Source organism: Cavia porcellus, unplaced genomic scaffold (assembly GCF_034190915.1).
Source record: "Cavia porcellus strain 051 isolate PalLab524CR breed Dunkin Hartley unplaced genomic scaffold, mCavPor4.1 scaffold_23, whole genome shotgun sequence".
NCBI classification, from domain to species: Eukaryota; Metazoa; Chordata; class Mammalia; order Rodentia; family Caviidae; genus Cavia; species Cavia porcellus.
In genome coordinates, this window is record NW_026947506.1 from 19,132,582 (window position 1) to 19,153,812 (window position 21,231).

At 42.7% G+C, this 21,231-nt stretch overlaps 1 protein-coding gene across 4 annotated transcripts in view; it reads right to left on the minus strand.

Moving 5' to 3' along the window:
- The window catches only part of Npsr1 (neuropeptide S receptor 1), a 163,414-nt gene extending 158,052 nt beyond the window's left edge, over positions 1 to 5,362 (minus strand). Inside the window, exons 1-2 of one of the 4 annotated variants that reach the window (XM_063233860.1) lie at positions 4,971 to 5,362; positions 4,482 to 4,601 (exon numbers count right to left, since the gene is read on the minus strand). In XM_063233860.1, the coding sequence (XP_063089930.1) occupies positions 4,482 to 4,601; positions 4,971 to 4,985 (135 nt within the window). In that variant the 5' untranslated portion in view covers positions 4,986 to 5,362. Of the gene's footprint in view, positions 1 to 4,481; positions 4,780 to 4,970 lie in introns of those variants that run through there. The other 3 variants (XM_063233859.1, XM_063233858.1, XM_023565220.2) reach the window with 3 other exon arrangements.
- Between the last annotated feature and the right edge of the window lie 15,869 nt (positions 5,363 to 21,231).

Genomic DNA, 21,231 nt, shown 5'->3' on the forward strand with positions numbered 1-21,231 from the left:
GGCTTCTCCCATTGCAAGATGACATGTCTTTTGAACATTCAGAACAGACAGGCTGGAACAGTAAGTTTGGAGGAGCATGGAACAGGGATTTCCCCTGCCCTAGAAAGGCAGTGGCGAGAGATGGGAGCCTTGGGCAGTGCAGTCATGGTGAAAGCTGTGAGGGTGGATGGGGGTAACTTAGACACTGATGAGAAGGCTCTGGATTGCCTCTCTCCCTCCAAAAAGGGAGAGAAAGGAAAAGCATCTGTAAACTTTGTGATGCACAGGATGAAGATGCTAAAGTCAGTTTTCCAGATAAGGACCATGGAATAGAAAACCCAGGAGTTTTTCCAGCTTTGGTGAAGTACTTATATAGTTAGGAAGGTCATGTCTGGAGAGAGAGGACCAGAGACAACACTTTTGTGATTCCTACAGCCCAGAGCTGGTTGGGGAACTGTTGAACCCTTCTCCAGGAAGGCTAAGTCTAGCCAGGATTGAAGGAAAAAGAAAGAGCATCCTGTACTTTGAATGGTGACGAAAGGCCATAGAGAACAGTGTGGGACTGATCTGGGACTGCTGGGGATGCAGACAGGGACTCAGAAGAAGGATGGCCACCTCTGAGGGCCAGACAAGACTCTTGTTTTAGCTGCTAGATCCCTTGCTGGACAGAATCCCTCCTACCTACCACTGCCACCGCCCAGAAGTGCATCCACTACAGAATCAGGTCTGCCATCCCTAAGCCAAAGATGTAAAGTCTTCCCAGTGCCCCTTCCGCCAACTGCCATAACTAGTTTTACTCCAAATTTACCAAGATTATGTTTCTGGCCCTCTCATGTATTAGTAGTACAAAGAGAAATTTACTTGTGGAAACTTGCTTTTGTCACTCACTCACACAAATAGCTTGGAAATTGTGCACCATCCTTGGGGAGCCAATCAGTAGCATTTGTGCCTTTCTGAAGGGCATGGCTTGAAGTGGGACCCTCTGTATGGCAGAGCTAAACTAACCAGAGAGGAAGTGGAGGGCAAGGTCTGTGGAGCAGAAGTGTGCAGGAAGGACCAAGCAAAGCAGAAGAAATTCGCTTCAGAACTGCGGCACCCAACTATAGAAACCAAATAAGCTTACTGAGCGTAACCAATTAGCAGAGGATAAGAAGTGCCTGATGGAAATGCAAAACGGCTCATTACAAACTGCAGGGACTGCATTTGAAGGTCAGGAACCTGGACTGTGAAAAGGTGACCACCAACGTTATCCAGGGGGACAAGGGAGGAAAGGGACCAGCCGGCCTTGGTGAGGAGTGATGGGCAAAGGGGTGGCTCAGAGACGTGGGCAAATGGCAAACAGAGGGAAAGGCAGCCATAGAGGGCAACTGGCTGCTAACACGGTGGGCCCAGCAAGACCTCCGCTGCTATGGAGTGCAAATAAACGCAGTTACTAAAACATCTGAAACCGAGCTCCAGTTCAAGCATAGTATGAAATGACTGGGGCAGGAGGGAGCTGAAATTAGCTTCTGTTCTATTGACAGAGGAAGGGTGTGCTTGGAAAACAGACAGTAGGACAGCATGGCAGAGAGGGTGGACCACAGAAAGAACATTGTCCAGCCTCTGTGTACACAGCAGTTAGGCTAATTGTGCCCCATCTGTCACCACCCTGAAAGAAGGCTGGTGAAAGACTGCGGTCAGTAATGTCAGTCTCCGCCCACGTTTCTCTGCCCTCCTAGGAGGAAAAGGTCCCACTCTCATTTGCACTGTTTTATAATTTAGGTAACTTACTGACTCACACAAATCTCCATCCCTGCTACTTTTAAATAGGCCTTTCATCATAAAGACACACAGTTAGTGAATTCACCAGCAACAAGAAAGGATTCCATGTACCGTTTCATCTTTGTCTTCCTCTGGCAGCCTTTGGTGCTTTCCACAGTACTATCCCCTGGACCAGCCCTCAAGGCCATAGTGAATTCCATACTGAATCTGCTGGCCTCCGTCACTTACCCCAGTGCCACTGGCTTTGAAATGGATGGAGACAAGAGGAGCACACTTATGCAGAGGACTTGAGAGTGGAGCAGGTGGAGACCAGGCAGGACAATGAGACCCCCACTTCCTTCACACAGGAAACAAGCGTGTGTAGTTTGCCAAGAAAAAGCACCAGGCTTTACTTATGCAGGGACTGTTTACTGGGTGTGGCTGGCATAGCACTGGGCCTGGAGAGGACACAACATCTGTACATTTCATTCAAGGAATACAAAGACCACAATGCACCCCCGCACCCAAGTACCACATGCTGAAGCAGTTGTCTGGGACAGAGTCTCGGCATGTGGGAGAATTAGAGCCCAGGACACCGATGAAGCTGAAAGGAAGGAAGAGTTCAGGAGGGCCCTATGGAGGATGGAAGCCACGCTGAGCCTTATGGGATGGGTACAATCTAGGTAAACACAGATGAGGGTAAAGTTAGTTACCGCGGAAAGATGCACTGAGCCTCAAGAGAATTAAATAAGAAACTTCACAGAGATCACATGGCAAAGCCATGAGTATCAAGACAGCCCCCAGCAAATGAGATACTTGGCTTCCATGGCTGCTTTTGTTTTTGCTATTGTAACTGTGACGATTCCCATGTTGTGCTGTTTGGACTGGCTTTCAAAAAATGGAGCTGGAATTAAAGGAACACATTTGATAGACTGCAGAGAGTGTCCAATTTGATGCTGTTTCTCAGGGGTGTTGAAGGAAAGGAGCCACAGTGGCCAAGGGTTTGCCTCAGACCTGCTTCTGCAGTGACTATTTCAAAGTCCATGGTGCTCTGAGGAGACCACAGAGCAAGGTTCCACCAAGAAATTTAAGCAAGGCAATCTGGGAGGCCGAGGCAGGAGGACTGAAATTTCAAGCCCAGCCTGAGCAGCTCAGTGTCTTAAAGGGCCTCTGTCTCAAAATAAAAAATAAAAATAAAAAAAAGTACGGTGTCAGAGCTTAGTGCAAAGGCCTGTGTTTGATTCCCGGTGCTTCTCCCACTCCATAATTAAGCAAAGTCCCCACAAACAGCAGCACCGGTTGCTGTGCCTGTTTTGGTCACTGTGTGCATCTTTTAGGAAGTGGGTAGAACACCCAAAGCTCCCATGAGGCTTGATTCCTCTCTGTTTCCCTCTCCTTCCAGTGGGTTCCCTGTTGTCTCAAACATAAGCACAAGGACATGGTTCTCTGCAGTGCTGGGGTGATGTTACCTGGATAGAGCGCAATCCTAGTGGGGAACCAATATTCTGTTATTCTGTTCTTGAACTCAAAATTCCCTCTGGCGCTGCATTAAGAAACAAAATTAACTAAACTAAACTAAAAACCCTGCAAATACCCTTCTAACTGAGATCTTCGCCCCAGTCTTGGAGCAACATTCATTGCCAATTACCATCCCTCTTACAAGGGTACATCTGTCTTCTGTCTCCTGTCATGTTCTGAAAATATCAAGACTACAGAGGCAGTGTCACTGAGGAAACCATGCTCCTAGCGGGCAGGACGCCTGTGCAGCCAGCCTAAGTGACTCTGCTTTTCCACAAGGCCTCTGCCTGTGCGCACCTGCAAGCTGGGGACTCCTCAAACAGCTCCCTGCTGAAAGTTTCAGTCTGAGCCTTTGCAAACAAGCCTACCTCCGGTGGTGGAGAGATGTGTGTTGCAGTAACTCTGCCTTCTTGTGTACAAAGCAAATCCTTTCAAGATTACCCAAAGGATTAAACATAACCACAAAGCAACAGCTAGAATTTTTTTTCTGGATATATATTTTCCCTTTTGATCTAAAGGGACAGATTGAGACTCGTGACTTATTGGGAACTTGCATGGAGCAGTACCATGGGGTTTCTAGGTACCTGACTTATTTCTATACATAGATCCTTCTGCAAAACAGGGAACAGTATTGGCTTAAGGATGGGCTTTACTCCCGGTGGTCCCTGAACACTCTGCAGGTGGGGTTCATCCAACTCAGACTCTCCGTTGTCCCAGGCAACAACTTGTTGCATTGTGTGGTGCCATTTATTGCAGTCAAAGAATCTGTTTCTCCTGGATTTCATGGAGAAGGATGCACACACAGGGGACTCTGCCTTGAAGCACCATCCTGAGGACATCACTACTGCCCCAAGGGCGTCACTATACACACTCCACACCTCTGCCCTGATGCTGAGCAGACATTTATCAGACAGGGCTACTTTTAGCAAACTTACTAATTCCACCAGAAACAGACATTTCAAGCATTGCTGTAGTATAAAATTGGCTAAAGTTGCTCTTACCAAATGAAAAGTAGAAGAGAATATAAAACACCATTTATAAATGTTACTATCCACAAGTTCTCAGCAGCAGAGCAGAAATCACATCCATATACAACAGAAACTACAAGACAGGTCTTTGGCCACTATGCAAATCTTGCAGCTGAAGCTCATCAGGTTGGCTCCCCACAGTCTTTTGTAGTAAGGGGAAGAAATGACAGTCCCTCACAGTAGGACTGTCCCATCAGATGTGGGCAGGATGCTTACCTTATAGGATGAGTAGAAGGAGCCCCAGGTCTCCCCCTCCACCACCTCGGTGAAAGTCACTGTATCCGTGCAAGCTACCAGGGCAGCATCCAGCGAGGAAGCATCCAGTGATGGTGCTGTCTGGGCGACAATGGAGGAGTGGTCCTGGGGGCGGTGGGATGGCATGGCTTAGGTGGGTCCCCAGGCAGCCAGGGAGCTGGGCAGCAGCTGCAGCTCCTCAGCTTTCCGGGCTTCTGTCTGAGCTGGGCTGAGGAGAGGCTCAGAGCCTGCCCTGAGCCCACCTCTCTGAAGAGCTCTGCCTGACAACAGGGAGGACCCACGTGCTGCGCTCTCCTCACAGTTACAATTAATCCTGTAGCCGGCACGGCCTGATCACCCACAGTCCCTCTCAGGCCACTCACTTCCTGGGAGCAAGTGGGAGCTCCCCACAGCTGGCTCTGGGGCTCCCTGGGCCAGCCTCCCCGCCCAGCAGTGTGGTTCCCAACTTACCCAGTGGACCTGCATCTCAGCTCCAGCTTCACAATGCAGGAATCTGGACTTCGCAGCATGTCCATTAATTCAAATCATGTGTGCAGTTCTGGAGGCAATCGTAATTATGTATCTGTTTCTGCTGAGGTTGCTTTCTGACTTGTAATCCTCACCCAGCCACCTACTTAGTAACGCACATCTTACTGTAGGAGACCCAGGCAAATAGCACACTAGTGTTTCACACCTGTGGTGCTAGTCAGGTCTGCATGGGCAGTTCTCAGAAGAGTGGCTGGTCAGGGGGGTGTCTGTGCTTTTCTGTAGCCAAGCTGGCTCATGAGATGATTTGGGTCGGCGAGGAGAGCACATCTCTCAGTAAATTCCCCTCAGCTCCTGCCTAGGAGAACCAGCACTAGGAGCAGAGTCAAGGGAAGGAAAATGCTCCTCCTCCGCACTATGGAGGGGTGGGTGAAGATGATAGCAGTTGCTCCTGCTTCCCAGACAGCCTCACAAAGCACTTTTAAACATCCTTCCTTTAATTTCCACAGTAACTCCGTGAGGAAGGTGGGGAAGGTGCTTTTGTGTTCCCTTTTTACTCTGGAAGATGAAATGGCTTGTCTAACATCCTATGGCAAGTGATGGGGAGGAGCTGATAACCCATCTCTTCCAAAATCCCTAGACACTGGCAATTTACTGGACCACAGACTGATTCGCTCCATGTCCCAGATGCTACCCAGGTATGAAGTTAGTGGGAATAAGGCAGCAGGCCAGGAGGAAAGCAACAGGAATGAGCTGCCTGTCCAGCAGCTGAGCATAAACCCCAATCATTTCTGTTGAAGACACTGGAACTGAATGGGCCAGGCATGGTTCATAGCTCCTGAGGTGGAAGTAACGGGGTTAGTGATGATGCTGAAAAGTCTCCTGGGGACACTTTAACGTAATTCACCCAGTGCCAAGAAGGGGACAGCGTGTTGTGGATGGGGAGCCATTACTCTATATTGAAGGGCAGCTAACAGGAGGAAACTGTCCAGACAAGAGGATGAGCTGAGCTTTTTGGGAAAGAGTCAAAACAAAACAATAACCCCAAAGCCAAACAATTCACACTGGCAAGTATTCCACTTGGAAATATTGGCAAATATACAAAGGAAAATATTCAACCACAGTAACAATTAAGGAAAAGTCATTTTAAACAGTAAGCCCTTGCCTATTACAGAGTGGAAACCAGGGCATGCCTACCCCCAGGTGTCGATGAGCTGCAGAAGTGGCTCTCATCTTCACTTCTGAGGCGAGCTGGTCAACATGGAGATTTGAAGTATTGGGCACAGGTGTAATTCCATATCCTCTAAGGCATCCCTCTATCTCTGGATGCAGGTAATTTCCCAGCTTTAGGTAATTTACATGTGCTCAGTTTGGGTAAATTCATTGAAGTACATCATCAAAATGTATGCACTTTTCCGTGGGTAAGTTTTAAATCGAAACATGTTTATAAAATAAAGTGAGAAGCCTCTGGGAGATGGTGGAAGCTAATTAGATGTTATAGTTTGTATCTAGACATCCCCTAAAACCAAGTGCACTTATAGGTGGGACTTTGGGGAGGTGACTGGATCGAGGGTGTGTGATAGTGGATCAGTCCACTGATGGGTTTACAGCTGAGTGAAGCATGGTGGGAATATCCTGCTGGATCACTGGAAGGGTTTGTCTCCCTCATTCCTCCCTTGATCTCTCTCTGCTTTCTCCTTCCATGCTATGGTCTGTTTCCTCTCTGCAAAACCCTCTGCAAGCTTGCCTCAGAACCAGCCGACTGTGGACTGAAACCTCCACACACCATGAGTCAAAATATACCTCTCGTCCTTTCAGCTGTGGGTGCCAGGTGCTATGTCTCAGAGACAAGAAGGTAACTAATACATAAAGTAATGTGGTGGGGGTAGAAAGACAGAAAATGGAAGAGATCATGGATAGTGGGTAAAGAAGGCAGTGTTCTGCTTGTATCCTTTTCACTCTCCTGATTATCCATGTAGATCAGTGTTTGATCGTGGCTTCCTAGAAGAAATAATGCACACATATGTGAAAGGAGATGCGTAAAAAGATACCTTTGCATCATGTGCAGAAACCTAAACATTCATAGTGGAAACCTCAGTCGGCCATTCCAAGGAGAAATTACCCTGATGCTTGGTAACTGAATGAACCAATGTCCGTGTAGTCACACAATGAAATACAATACAGCATCAAAGATGATGAATCCCTAGCCAAAAATATCAGTATAGCCGAAACTCACCAGCATAATATTAAATATATATATACAAATATTGTATTATATAAAAAAAATATATATGTTTTATTTATATAAAAAAAATATATATATATATATTTGTTTTATTTATATAAAATGTGTGCACATAAGGGAATACAACACAGCAGTTAAGGGAATGGCTGCAGACCAGGTGACAAACTTTCAAAGTACAATGGCTAATTTTATGTGTTAATTTGGCTTGACCATAGAGTACCCAGATTGCTGATCAAATACTATTCTGAGTGTGTCTGTGATGCAGTTTTTGAATGAGATTGATAACTGAACTGTGGCCTGGGGCCTGTGAACGGGCCCCAGACACTCAGCTGAAGTCCTGCATAGAGGAAAAAAGGCTGATCCTTCTGTGCCAAAACCAGGACTTCTCTTCCTGACAGCTTTGACCTGTACGATTTTGTGGTCTTTGAATGTGAACTGAGGCACCAGCTCTTGTGGGTCAGACAACTTTTTTGTTCTTTTTCCATTGAGAGTGTTGACTAAGACACAGGGCTTTTACCTCTTCACTGCTGTCTGGAGCTTCCACAAAAATGAGAGGAATGGGGAGGAAATGTAGGGCTTAGGCTAAGAACTGTTGGAATGGCTTCCGTGATGAAGGTGGGGAATGCATGGGGAAGGCTGTGCCGCAAAGGTGAAAGTTGATACCAGGACTGTGGACAGCTGCCTGGCAGGTCTGTCTACACCTGAGCACTCCATGACCTGAGTCTGCTGCTATAAGAACACCGGATACCTGTGTGTGCATGCGTTAGTCTGCACGTGGGGCAAGGAGCAGGGCTTCCAGCACCCCAGTGAGACCCCAGCTAAGTGGAAAATCCCAGGGGTGACCGAAACATGTGGTCAGTGCCTAAATTTTAGAAGTTTTTATGCTAAAAGACACATGCCATTAATTTCCTCTCAAAATCTTCCCCTCACTTTGAACACAATCGTCCCATCCTCCTTGCCACTTTCTAAAGCAGTGGATTCCTGTCTAGTGAGTGGTTTTAGGAGATGTGATAAAAGAAAATATGTTCAATGCTGCTGCCGAGGGCCATCCAACAGAAAGGCAGGCTCAGAAAACCAGGACGGTGCCTCCTCAGCCACCATTGCACTGTATCGGGCACCGTGCAACTCCTGGCTCTTCCCTGGAGACAAAAGAGCCATGAACAGTCAACGTTTTGAATCCATTCAGGACATCAAGGCAACCAGAAAAGTGCAACTACAGACACGTGGGAGAATGCCAGAGCTGCTTGAGACTGAACCAGTGCATTTGAGGGGAGAGGGAGTAGCCTGAGGGGATTTGCAGCAATGTGTCTTACTGTAATAAGCCCTCTGGGACTCACTGGGCAACTGTAGGAGGCTGCAATCACTTTGCCTGCAAGGATTAGGCTCTCAGCAGGTGCCTCCCTGGGGAAGGGCCCACTTTCATGTCCCCCATTCACTGTTGGAAGGACTCCTTTCCCTTATGTTGGGGCATGTGTGTCAGTTTGTGGCTCTGAAGTCAGCATTGGGGAAAGCCTAGCACAATGGGTGCGATCCTCTTGGGTAATCTCCCACATGTAATTTCACACTTCCTGCTCCCTGGGCATTGCTGCATTGGTCTGGAGCTGCACACAGGTGCTCCCCACCACCTGCCAAGGTTTCCCTGGCAGATTGGCTCAGTCCTGCTCACTGCTATGTGGTGAACTGGGTGAGGGGCAGGCAAGGCTGCATCTGTAGGTTTGAGGTGAGCCAGCTCCATCTGTACCCACAGGCTCACAGACAACTTGCTTTTACCCCAAACCCAACTGGACTCACCAGATCTTTCCTGCTTGGTTCCCCGCCCATCTGAGGGCCAGGGGTGCCTCCCCAAAGCCCAGGGAGCTAGTTGCTGTCCTAAACTACCAATAGGAGCTGGTTTGCTGTCTACTGGACTTTCCACTCAGCCTCCTGCTGTCTACTTTTCCAGCTAAAGGGAGACCAAGAGGCTGCCTGGGGAAGATGTTAGACTCATAGCCCTGCAGTGGCATGGCTTCCACATCCGCACTGTGCTGCTGTTGTCCAGCGCTTCCACACATCCTCTTTCTCAGCTCTGCCATAGGTGAAGGTGAAGCTGCAGGGAGGGTAACTATTGCTTTACTCAGAACCTGCTAGAGAGGGCGAAACCTCCAGCTCCCAGGTGAGGAAAGCAAGACTCAGCCAGTGTCAGTGGCTTTCTCACCTTCACACATGTTCCTGGTGCTTTCCGGTTCTTAACCTGGAACCCTGCCGCTAAGGTCTGTGCTGTGTGAAAGCATAAGGTGCAGGGAAGGTAGTAAGTACCACCAGCCTGTCCTGACACCAGACAGGAAACCAGCTCTGTCACCAGCTCAGACCCTTAAGAGGGAACAATTTCAAAGTCTTCCATCCCAGCATTCCAGTGGGAAAATCACAAAAACTTATTGTTCCTATCCAAGTGATGCATTTATCCCTCAGTCTAGATTCTAAGAAGTGTGAAAGAGCAGCTTTTTCTAATAAGCCATTGAAGTGTGGTTTTGGGGAGGTTGTTTTCCTGCAGGTTGCATATGGTAAATGGCTGTGTGTTCACACCAGTTGCTATGTGATGGCAACATAACCCAGGGCAGCATCCTGCTCTGGCTTTGGGTCTCATCTGTGCACTGCAGCCTGTCATCTAGTGAGCAACTCACTGTTAATTTCTTTGCATCACCATATGCAAAGAGGGTGGGATACAGTATGTTGCAGTGGACCAGGATGGTTTAGGACCAGTAGATGGCTCCTGGGCCATTGGAAAATGGAGATGCTACTCAGGATCATAATATTTTGGGATAATAAAAAGAAATCCGTGGCACGTGCCTCTCATTCTAGCACTCGAGAAGGCTGAGACAGCAGGATTGCAATTTCTAGTGCAACTAGAGAAACTTAGTGACTTGGGGATAATTTGCCTCCAAATAAAAAAAAATTAAAATAAAAAAGGCCTGGAGATGTATCTCACTGAGAAATCTCTGATTTCAATCCCTAGTACTGGAAAGAAACAAAACAAAAGGAAAGGAAAGGAAAGGAAACCAAACCAAACCAAACAAAACAAAACAAAAGAAAAAGAGCAAGTCATTGGAGCTGCCCACTCTCAGGAGGAAACTATTGCACATTTCACAGGTGTGAGCATCCCTCATACCCCCAGGTGTCTACAGCCCAGGGAGGCAGCTCTGAGTAAACGTAAAGTGGGGGCAAAGTTTTAGGAGAACACACTAGAAACACTGAGTCTACAGCCTGTTTAGAATAATAATTGTGAGAAAACCTAACTAAATGTTTCAAGTGGTAGAGAGATAATTCAGGAGTTGAGAGGCAGATGGAAAACTCTCAGAAGATTTTAAAGGTAACAAAATCATAAAGACTGAATGGCTAAGGAGTATGTCCAGTAAAAAATATGTGAACATCTAAATAATGAGTCCTGGGGGAGAGTTAAAAATAATTGAAAGGGATTGGGAAATAAAATTTATTAAAGTACTTAATTTATAATGCATAGGAAGTCTTTAAATTTAGGTACTTAAAATTCTAAGGCACATATTTAACAAAAGAGGTGAAATATCCCCAAAATACATTGCTGAGAGAGGTAAAGGAAGATGTGAGAAAATAGAGAGGTCAATCACTTCACGGATTAGGGGATTCTGTGTTGTTAGGGTGTCAGTTGTCTTCAGATTGATTTATAAATTCAGTGAAGTTCCAGTCATACTCAAATCAAGATTTCCGGTACAAACTGAAAGGTTATATCAAAATTTACCCAAAAAATGCAATGAATCCAGGCATACACAACACTTGAAGAACAAGGTTGGAAAGCTTCAGCTACCAGATTTTAAGATTTTTCGATAAAGCTACAAAATTCAAAACATTTGACGATGGCATAAGGACTCTTGAATAGATCACTGGAATTAAACATTTAAAAAATAGAGAAATAAACCCATCTGTGCAGGGATTTGTTTTTTGACAATCCATTGGAGGATGAAAAATCTTAGCAACAAATGATACAAATTAAATGAAAATCCACATGGAAAGGAAAATGGACTTGGCTTTGATCGATCTCATACCATGAGCAAAAATTACTTTGACAAGGGTCATGGGCTCAAAGATCAATATCTTAGAAGAAATATCAGAAGAATATTGTCAAAACTTTGATTAGGTAAATGTTTCCCAGATAGGATGCAGAAACCAAAAATCATAAAAAAGAAACATTGACAAAACAGACTTTATCAAATTGCTATCTGCATGAAGAGATGTTTAAAGATGACTTCTTTTGAAAAGGAGAAGCTGTTGCAGTGAATAGGTATGATTAGGAGAAAATACTTGTAAAGCATATCTGATGAAGATCTGATACTAAATATATGAGTAACAATAAAAGACAAAATGGAAAATGGAAAAGAGATTTATACAGATGCCTCATGAAGAATGATACCCAGATGCTCGAAACACAGAAAAATGCTCATGTGCTGAACAGACAGATATACAAGGGGGTGATCAGATATATACAGTGAATGTTTAAATTAAGAATTTCATTATAGTGAAAGACATACTCTTCACTTTTAACATATTTATTCCATAATCTTTACCACTTTCCAATGCAGTTCTGTAAGTACTCTTTAGTGGGTATCTTTACAAGGTCTGATCAGAAAGACCCTTCTGAGTGACACCCAGTGGGAAGGCAGCTTTGTGAAAATGTCACAGTGTGTCTTTATCCACCTGTTTCACTGGATCTGGGACCAGGGGACTTCTGGCTCTTTCTCAAAAGCCACAAAAGTTAAGGCAGCCATAACCATGCAACTAAAGACCCTCAAGAAAGAGGACTTCCAGAACTACCTCAGAAAGTGGTAAGAATGATGGAATGTGTGTGTGTGTGTCTGCGTGTGTGTGTGTGTGTGTGTGTGTGTGTGTGTGTGTGTGTGTGTAAAATGACAGGGAGTACTTTGAAGAGGATTAGTGTCAAGGTATCTTTCTTATTTAGCTTTTTTTATTTAAACACACTCTGTCTTTGATTAACCTTTATATTTTTCCTCCAGCTTTAAGACTTAATGTCTGCTTTCTCAGGTTTGGAACTTCTTTGGGACCCATTTCTCTCTTTTGTTGGCCAGTTTTCCCCTTCTGTCACAGAAGAGCCCATCGTATGTCTGTTCCATCATTGTTTTTTGGAAGTAGAGAACTTGTGTGGGTTTCACTAGCTCACAGATGGATTTTGGCCTTGGAGGGTTGGGACAAGGGAGGGTGTTTGGTCTATAGGGATGAAATAGATATACTTGGAAGTGAGAAAGACATGTGCTCTTGAGGCTAGGAGTAGAGAGCTGTGGCTTGAGAGTGCTCTCAGAATGCATACACTGGATCCCATGTGGCAGTGCCTGGAAGGGGGCCTAGGAGGAGGCTGTGAACTTTCTTCTCTCTTGAATGCAGGGATGAATGCTATCTTGTAGGAATGAGCTTTTTTTCTGCTTGCACTGAGTCAGTTACCACAGACACTGTCATAAAGTGTGTCATCAGGTGTTGGGCCTCTTTTGGGCGAGCCTAGTTGCTTGACTGGTTTCCATTATTAGTTGAAAGAGCATGAGGTCCTCATTAGATATGATACCTGATTTGGGATTTCTCAGTCTCCAGAAGCATGAATCAAAATAAACCTCATTTAAAGAGTATTACTATCCTATCTTGATTATTCTGTTACAGCAACAGAAAGACAGATATTTTTTATTAAGACAGGCAGATTTCCAAACCCAGTTCTGTGGTTCTTGATCTTATCCTTCTATACCCATTGGGGTTTCTCTAGTTTTAGGGTGGCTCAATAATTGGTTCTGCCTTCCTGACTTCTCTCAGGTTAATATTTGTGCCTGGAAATGCAACACAGTCAGGACCGAGGCATTGCCAAAGATATAACCAAGACTTGGAGATAATCAAGGGGAAATTTGCATCAATTGCTATGAAACTTTTACGAGGTTTATTTACTTTGCAAACTTTTAGGGCACATGCTAGCTATGAATTTTGGAAAAGAGATTATATACCCTTATCCCCACTACCTATCTGGTTCTTCTCTGTTCAGACTCCCCAACCCTTTCTGTGTTCTCAGTCAAGCATTTAGTTTGGAAAAGAGCATCTTGCCTGGCCTAGTCCTCCTTCCACATCACCTTGGCTACTCTTTGGTCTCTACAGTATCGAGATGTATGCAGTGGGAATGCACCCAAGCCTGCAGGTAGATGTGTGAAATAGCCATCCACCGTGGCCAGGGTTAGGGGTCACACGGAATCATATTGGCTGTGCTTCCAGCTGGCCCCTCAGAGCCAGAGTGGGCTGAGTGTGGGGTTTCCCAAACCACAGATCATGGATATTTAATTTAACACAGCTAGCGCTAGACATTGTCATTTGCAGGCTAGCACCAGATGTTAATGCCAGGACAGCTGGGAGATGCAGGAAGCTGGCATCTTAGAGTCGTCTGCCATTACCCCACAAATTACTCACATGCTTTCCTCCAAAGCAGCGGGAAATTAGACCCAGATCTTCAGGCCTGACATGGGGACAACCTTTGCCTACAAGAATGAAGGGAAAGGAACACAGAAATTCCTATTTGAAACATTATCTTAAATTTGATCATTACAAAGGAGCAGGATTGTTTTGGTTTGATTATGAGGTCTTTTCTGTTTTTCATCCTCTACTTTTAACTTCTTTTTTAAAATTTTCTCTTTTTTATATGCAGATGGTATTGAGCAAACTAGATATCTCATCGCTTCCTTTCCTAGGTGAGGGCTGCCTTTCCCATTTCTTCATTTCTGCTAGAAATTCCTTTTCCCAAAATCACTCCTGTCATCAACCATGCATCCTCTGAAGTCACCTGAAAGAGAATTGGCTTCTTTCTTGACCTTTTTAGTATGAAGTCTTTGTCTCTGGGTTAGCAAGCAGACTGATGGAGAGATTGTGAATTCTTCTCAGCTTCCTGCTTCCTGCATTCAAGAAGGGAGCTCTGGCTATAACATTTATGTTCTTGAACAGCTACATTGTTTTCCTACAATGCTGATAGGAAAGAATCTACAAGTTTTGGAATAAAAATTATAAGTAAAACATTTAAATTTATTTTATATGCGCGTATTTTAATAGCTATGGGGGTACCAATTTACTAACAATTGCTAAAAGTTCAAAGGTTATGATATTAATCCTATATATACAGACAAAAGCTTCAGGCCCACCCACATATTTTCTGATAGGCCCAAGAATGCGTCTGTTAGTTGACATTTCACTATTTTCATATACCATTAACTGTGGTCTGGATTGTCAACTTCATCTGGATTCAAGGTCAACACTGCTACTTCCTGTCTGGGAGCCCTGTTATTATCTTTAATGCAATTTTCCTTGGCTCTCCCCTTCCTCTCCTAGTTCCTGAAGGAATTTTGTCTCCCCTGATCATGCTGAACTTTACCAGGCTCGTGTGACTTCTGACTGAAAAGAAAGTTAAGAATCACCCCCATGCCTTATGCTTCAGAAGGGGCTCCTGCCACTAATGCTACTGCCCGTGTGATGCAGAGTGGACCCATGGGCACACCTTTGCAGATCAGAAACACCTACAGTGAGGCCAGGCACAGCATTCTGCTGCTGTGTTTGACTAAGCTCTTTCTCCTCCTCATCAATTAGAACAGAGTGCTGGGCTGACAAACTTTGCTACAGAGGTAGCAGCAAGGAAAGTTATGGAAAAGGAAAAGGGAATTCCAGCAAAACGCATGCTGGGTGCTTGGCAGAAGCAGAACATTCATCTTCCAGAATATTTCCTTAAAGGGGCTCATAGCTCCCCACATTAAAGGTGAAGAGAGCTCTTGATTAAGAAGAGCTTTCCATGGAGGAAAACAGAGTTTGAAACAATCACTGACTCTGAATATCGGTTAAGTTTTCATAGGACATTTGTTTTGATCTGACAGTTTGATATTGCGGTGAGGGTTCTAAATTGTTAGTATGAAATAAAAAAAAAAAATCTATGCTCTGTGTTAGAGAGAAAATTGCTTTGAAGGCAGAAGGAAATTTTCTGAATCTTAGAGCAGAGATGAATGAGGTATTACACCTGGTGATTGCTTGCTCTAATCAGTACAGGAGGTTACACTTGTTATAGTGATTAAGTGATATATCCCCTGAATAAATAGAATGCAATGTTCTGCTTGAAAAAGGACACTGGAACAAATATGATTTAGAGCAAATGCTTTTAGGGTTGTATTTTTCTGCTTATAACAGGCAAATGTGCCTCATTTGCATAAATACCTGGCCATGTAAAGGTGTATGGTACAGCTTCTGTGTTCATCGGTGCCCAGTAGGTTCATCCATACACTCTGCTTGATGTCCTGCTTCTTAATTTCACTATGGGTAGATGTATGCATCAAAAATCATAATGGTTCCTTCAGTGCTTTTTTACGTTAACTTGTGATGTGTGATTTATTCAATCATCACTGTAGTAAGATTTAAGTTGTTTCAAAAAATTAGAAACCGAGCAGTGAACAAACATCTTTGTATGATTATTTTATCAGAATATTGTCTTGTTTTTAAAGAGAAATAAATGAAGCACAGTTTTGAAACAAGATAATGCAAGAGTAACAATGATTCATAATTGTGTATTGTTATCTTTCAATTTGTTATGCAGAGTACAAGATAATAGGAATTTAATTGTCCAAACAGTATTGGCATAGATCTTTCTTTTCAATGACCCAAGAAACTAGTAGTATAACCAGCTTAACTATCAGATATATATATATATATATATATATATATATATATATATATATCAGGTTTATATATGTAATATATATTATAGTTTTTGCTTTTCCCCTTCCTTCTTTTCTGCTTCCTCTCATCCCAGTTTTCTTTCTTTTTCAAAAGTTTCTTTGCAATTTACAATATGTATTGTAAAATTTGGACTTATTTATTCTTTCAGTTTCTCACATGTTTATACATGTGCATCTGGTTTATTTCACTTATGAGTATGGTCTTGAGTTCTATCCCTTTACCTATAAAAGTCTCCAGATTGGCTTTCTTTATGGCTGAGTAGTACACTATTGTATAAAAAGACCACAACTCTTTTATTCATTCCTCATTTGATGGGTATTTGGGTTGCTTCTAAGATATAGCTATTGCAAATTGTACTGTTATAAATATGGGTGCACATATATTCACTTTGGAGTTGTGCTGAGAAGTCAGCTGTGATTCTGATGAGTTCTCCTTTGTAGATGATTAGTTTCTTTACCCTAATCAATTTTAAGATTCTATTCTTGTGTTGAATTTCTGAAATCTTGATATGATATGCCTCAGTGTAGATTTTGTTTGATCGTGGCTAATGGGAGTTCTACATAAGTCACTTACCTGTATGTCAAATTCTTATCCCTATCATGGAAATTTTTGCCATGATGTCATAGTTAATATCTTTTTCCCCTTGGTTTTTCACTTGTTTTGTATTATGATCTAGTTTTTGCTAAGAAGTGCTTTTGGGTGCAAATAGCAGAGCGGTAGTTTAAACAGGATAGATTTTCTTTTCCATCCCTCAAGAGGCAGAGTCAAGGTGAACTAGGCTGGAGAGTAAAGAGACTCCATGATGTCTCTGTGTCTTAAGAAAAGCTTGGGTTCCTTGAGTCCCTGTTTGCTGGCAGCCTTGGTGAGCTGCTTTCATCCTGCTGTCCGTCATGTAGCTGTAAGATGGACAGCCCGGCCTACCAGGGTTACAGTGCACTTAGTGAAAGAAGGACAGGAGAAAGGCAAACGCAAGGGAGGGCTCAGTTCCTTCCGTGCAGCTTCCTTGGAACATCCCCTGCTTCTTTCTACTGGCCAGACCTTAGTCATAGAAGCGCTTCTATATTCATGAGTGACTAAGAAAACTATGGTGCCCATAAAACTAGGATCCTCTAAGTACGTGAGCTAAGAATGGGTACTGGGCTGGCAGGTAGCAGTCTGCGACGTGGGTCCCCTTTCTCTTACCAATTAACATCCTTTGTTATTGTTATTCTTTCTTATCCTTAATTTTCTTAGACATTAGCTCTATCTTGTAAGTAGTTTTTATTTATTTGTTTAATTTGAAGATGTCTTTCTTCTTTATTTCTTTGTTTTTGTTTGCTTGTTCTTTTGCTATGTAGCTCAGGCTGGCCTCAAACTCACAGCAATCCTCTCGCGTCAGCCTCTTAAGTCCCAGAATTGCAGGCTCGCACCACCATACCTGGCCCTTTCTTTTAATAAGAAAATGGCTAACCATTTATATTTATTTTAAATATATTGTGCTTTGTCTCCCTTAATTCTTTGTTTTCTGTTCTTTTCTTTTGTCTCAGTCACTTTTCTCTCATTGCTGAGACAAAATACCAGATATACAGTGGTAAAGGAAGAAGGGTTTATTTAGCTCAGTTAGTAGAGATTTCAGTCATAATTGCCTAGCTCCAAGGTAGGGTGGCTTGGAGGAGGGATATTGGAAAGAACAATTCATGGTGCCCACAAGGCAGCAAAAGCAACCTTGACCATTTCTTTCTGCACCTTTTATATTCTTATCTAGACCACTGGGATTGGGGCATTGTCAAACTAATTAGAGGACTGATTTAGTAATCACACATCCATAATCCCAGGATCACACACTGTAGATTCAGACACTGCTGAAGTAGCCCTATTTAAGACTGCATGAGGTTTTGGGGGAACATCTACACACAAACCATAGCAACCATCATTTTACATGTTTTCTTTATTTCTTGTGTTATCTAACAGCTGGTATGTCTATTTACTTATTTGAGTCAGGGATGCTTATGTAATTTAAGGCGGCCTTGTATTCATTATGTAGACCAGATTGGCCTTGAATTTGGACTCCTGCTGCTACCTCAGGCTCTTACTTGCTAGAATTACAGGTGGTTGCCACCCTACCTGGCTTTACTTAATTTTATTAATAAAGTTTTTTAGTTCTTTTTCTTCTGTAACATTAAAGATAGGTGAGTTTCTTGTTCTAGTAATATGAGTTTTTATAACCTTAAATAATTTGGCTAAACTGCAGGTGGGTAATACTTCAAAGATGGAAGTAAGGTATTTTCCTTTAGGTCCCCTTGTGACAAACAGGAAAAGTGATTCATATATACTTCCTTTCCGTCTACTCATTCACTTCCTCACAGACCTTTTCACTGGTGGGCACTGGAATTTTTCTGAAGTACAGTATATAATTTTTTGAAAATATAGTCTTTATGCAGATACATATTGAACTAGATCAATTTATCAGCAATTTAGTTTAAATATGGAATCATTGCTTACTGCCATTATGTCTGCCTTACTTTAGTGTGGATGAAGTCTAAATTTTGATTTGTCCCTAAATTCACTGTGTTATATCACTTAAATATCTGCTTTATCCTTGTTTTCTAGTTCCTTGTACATTTGAGAGCTTCCTTGCATTTTTGTTTTACATAATTTGTAATTTGCCTGGTAGAAATTACTTTCTGGCATATAAAGTTGTAGAAAAGCAAGCACAGCCTTTCAAATCGCTATTCTAAATTAATGCATTTCTGCTTTTTTAAGGAAAGAACTTTTACCATGCATATCCTTCCAGGAAATGCAGGATTTCTTGGCATGTCCCTGAATGGAATGCCACTTGTCCCAGCTTGTGGTGCAATCAGTGTGTGTGTGTGTGTGTGTGTGTGTGTGTGTGTGTGTGTGTCTGTGTGTAACGGCTAAGGGACATGGTCTGATGGATGGAAGTAAGTCATTGGAGGCATGTTCTTGAAGGGAACATTGGGACCCTGAGCCTTCCCTTCTCTTTGCTGTCTGGCCACTTTGATGTGAGTCCTGTTTCCTGCCACATGCTCCTGGGTGACACAGTCTCAGAATATCAGTGGCAAGAACATGGGATGTAGTCTCTAAAGCCATAATCCCAAACAAACCTCTCCTCCTTATAAAATGACTATTTCAGGTATTTCATCACAGTAACAGAATACTGACTAACGTACCAGTTTTTATTATTACTTTTGTTTTTGAATGATGAGTACGTTAGTTCTGTTATATTTAGTGTATTAAACAGATTAAGAACAAGGATTTGGAGGTATGAGCCTGTAAGTTCTGCTTTGATAACTTACCAAACATAGTTCTTAGGCTCAAAATAGGGTTATCATATCATTTACCGTCCAAATTCTCAGTGTACTTTTGAAAATGTAACGGTGTTTCAAGTAATTTATATGAATAAATCGATCTATAACAGGATTAAGCCAAGGTTTAATATCTGGTTACCTTCACTCTAGGAATGAGCTGTAAAACGGGAATAGCTGTAGAGTGTGCTTCCAAGAGTTGTAGTGGTATCTGAGGAATTAAACGTGTGTGTTCAGTGCAGTTAAGGGTACACATTGTCTTCTGACAGTTTTTCTTGTTTATAATAGTGTCTGTTATACTTAGAATTCCCATTAGCTAAAAGGAAAAATTAAACGGCACATTTAGCATTGCTGTATCTTGATTCTTCACTTTCCTTGCCGACACTAATGACCTTATGTTTGGCCATTTAGATGGGGGAGTGTAAAAAGAGGGCAGGAATAGAGGCTTCTGAGACTTCGGGTACATTTTTCTCTGTGTACATTTTCATTGCCAACATCATCTAATATCAAGTTATAAAGTTATTGCAAAAGTGTAAGTACCTCTAAAGCTGCGCTTTGGTACCCTAATCCAGTATGAGTCAGCCTCACTTGTGAGAATTTGAGTTACAGACAGCAGTTTTTAGCCTTTGCTAGACTTTGAGTCACCCAAGTTCCTTATAAACCAGCTCAAGGTTTTGCTCTGAGGAGAGCTTGGGGAATGGGGAATTTTAAAATTTCTCCAGGTCTTAGAAAACTGGTGTTTGGAGCAATGAGTGCCAGAAACGCAGTTCCCTCAGAACCAGTTGCCTAGAACGTGAGAAACGATAGCTCAGAGAGGAACAGAAGTGAGTAGAGGGCACATGAGGAAACTGACAAAGAAGAAGAAGGGATTAAGTGATACAGAGGAAGCAGACCTCCTCCGCTGCTTGAAGACCACACAGACAGCGACACTAATGGGAGACCCCAAATTAGGGTCTCATGGTATGATATTTCTCAGCTAGCCCTGATAGATTCTAATGCAACTGAGGAGCTTGTTACTGCCGTACTTGAATTGATTTCATAGGAGTAATCCTGATTAAGTGGACAATTGAGTGCCAGTGAACCTGTCTGCTAAATCCACTATCATACCAGGGATAGGGACAGTAAGGGTGTTTAACCCAAGAACTCAGATTGAATCAGATTCTGCAAGAATGCTTGTAACCTGGCAGAAAGAGACCCTAAGTCTGAGCCAACTTTAGTAGTGTAGTGGAGGGATCTGAGGGACAAAAATGAAATAACTTACAGTAAAGAACAGAAGAAGTAATTACTAGCACTGCATCTACAATGCTAAATGTTTTTCACAAGAAGAAATATTCTAATAAAAATATCAATATAAACCAGAAATTCTCCTCACTTCTCTAGTTGTCAATCTTTAGTAACCTCCCCTCCTCTGAAAAAAAAATAAAAGAGAAAAAAGAAGCCACTTACAAAAAATTTAAAAAGTTGTAAATATGTTTATATATTCAAAAAATAAATTCAAGTTAAAATAAATTCAAAAAATAGATTCAAGTAGGAGAATGGAAAAACAAGAAAACTGATCTCTGATCTCTCCTCAATTCTCCAAAGCAGAAAAAGGGACTAAATAGGGCTCAGAAACAAATACCAAGTAACAGAAAACTATGAAAAAGTGTTAGAAGAGATGAAGAAATTAGATGACTTCAAAGAGAAAATGAACCAAAAGTTCATAGCAATTACACCCCATATACCCATGGTGGATTTCAGGGAAATGGGTAAAAAATTGTATGAACTAACCAAAACATTTCAAAATTGGAAAGACAGATTCAATAAGAGTACAGAATCCTTGAAAAGATATTAGGCACAAATACCGAAAAACAGAAAAACAATATAGAATGCATACACTGTAGAAATGAACAATATGAAGATAGTGTGATATTGAGCACAAAATAGTGAATTGTGCTGT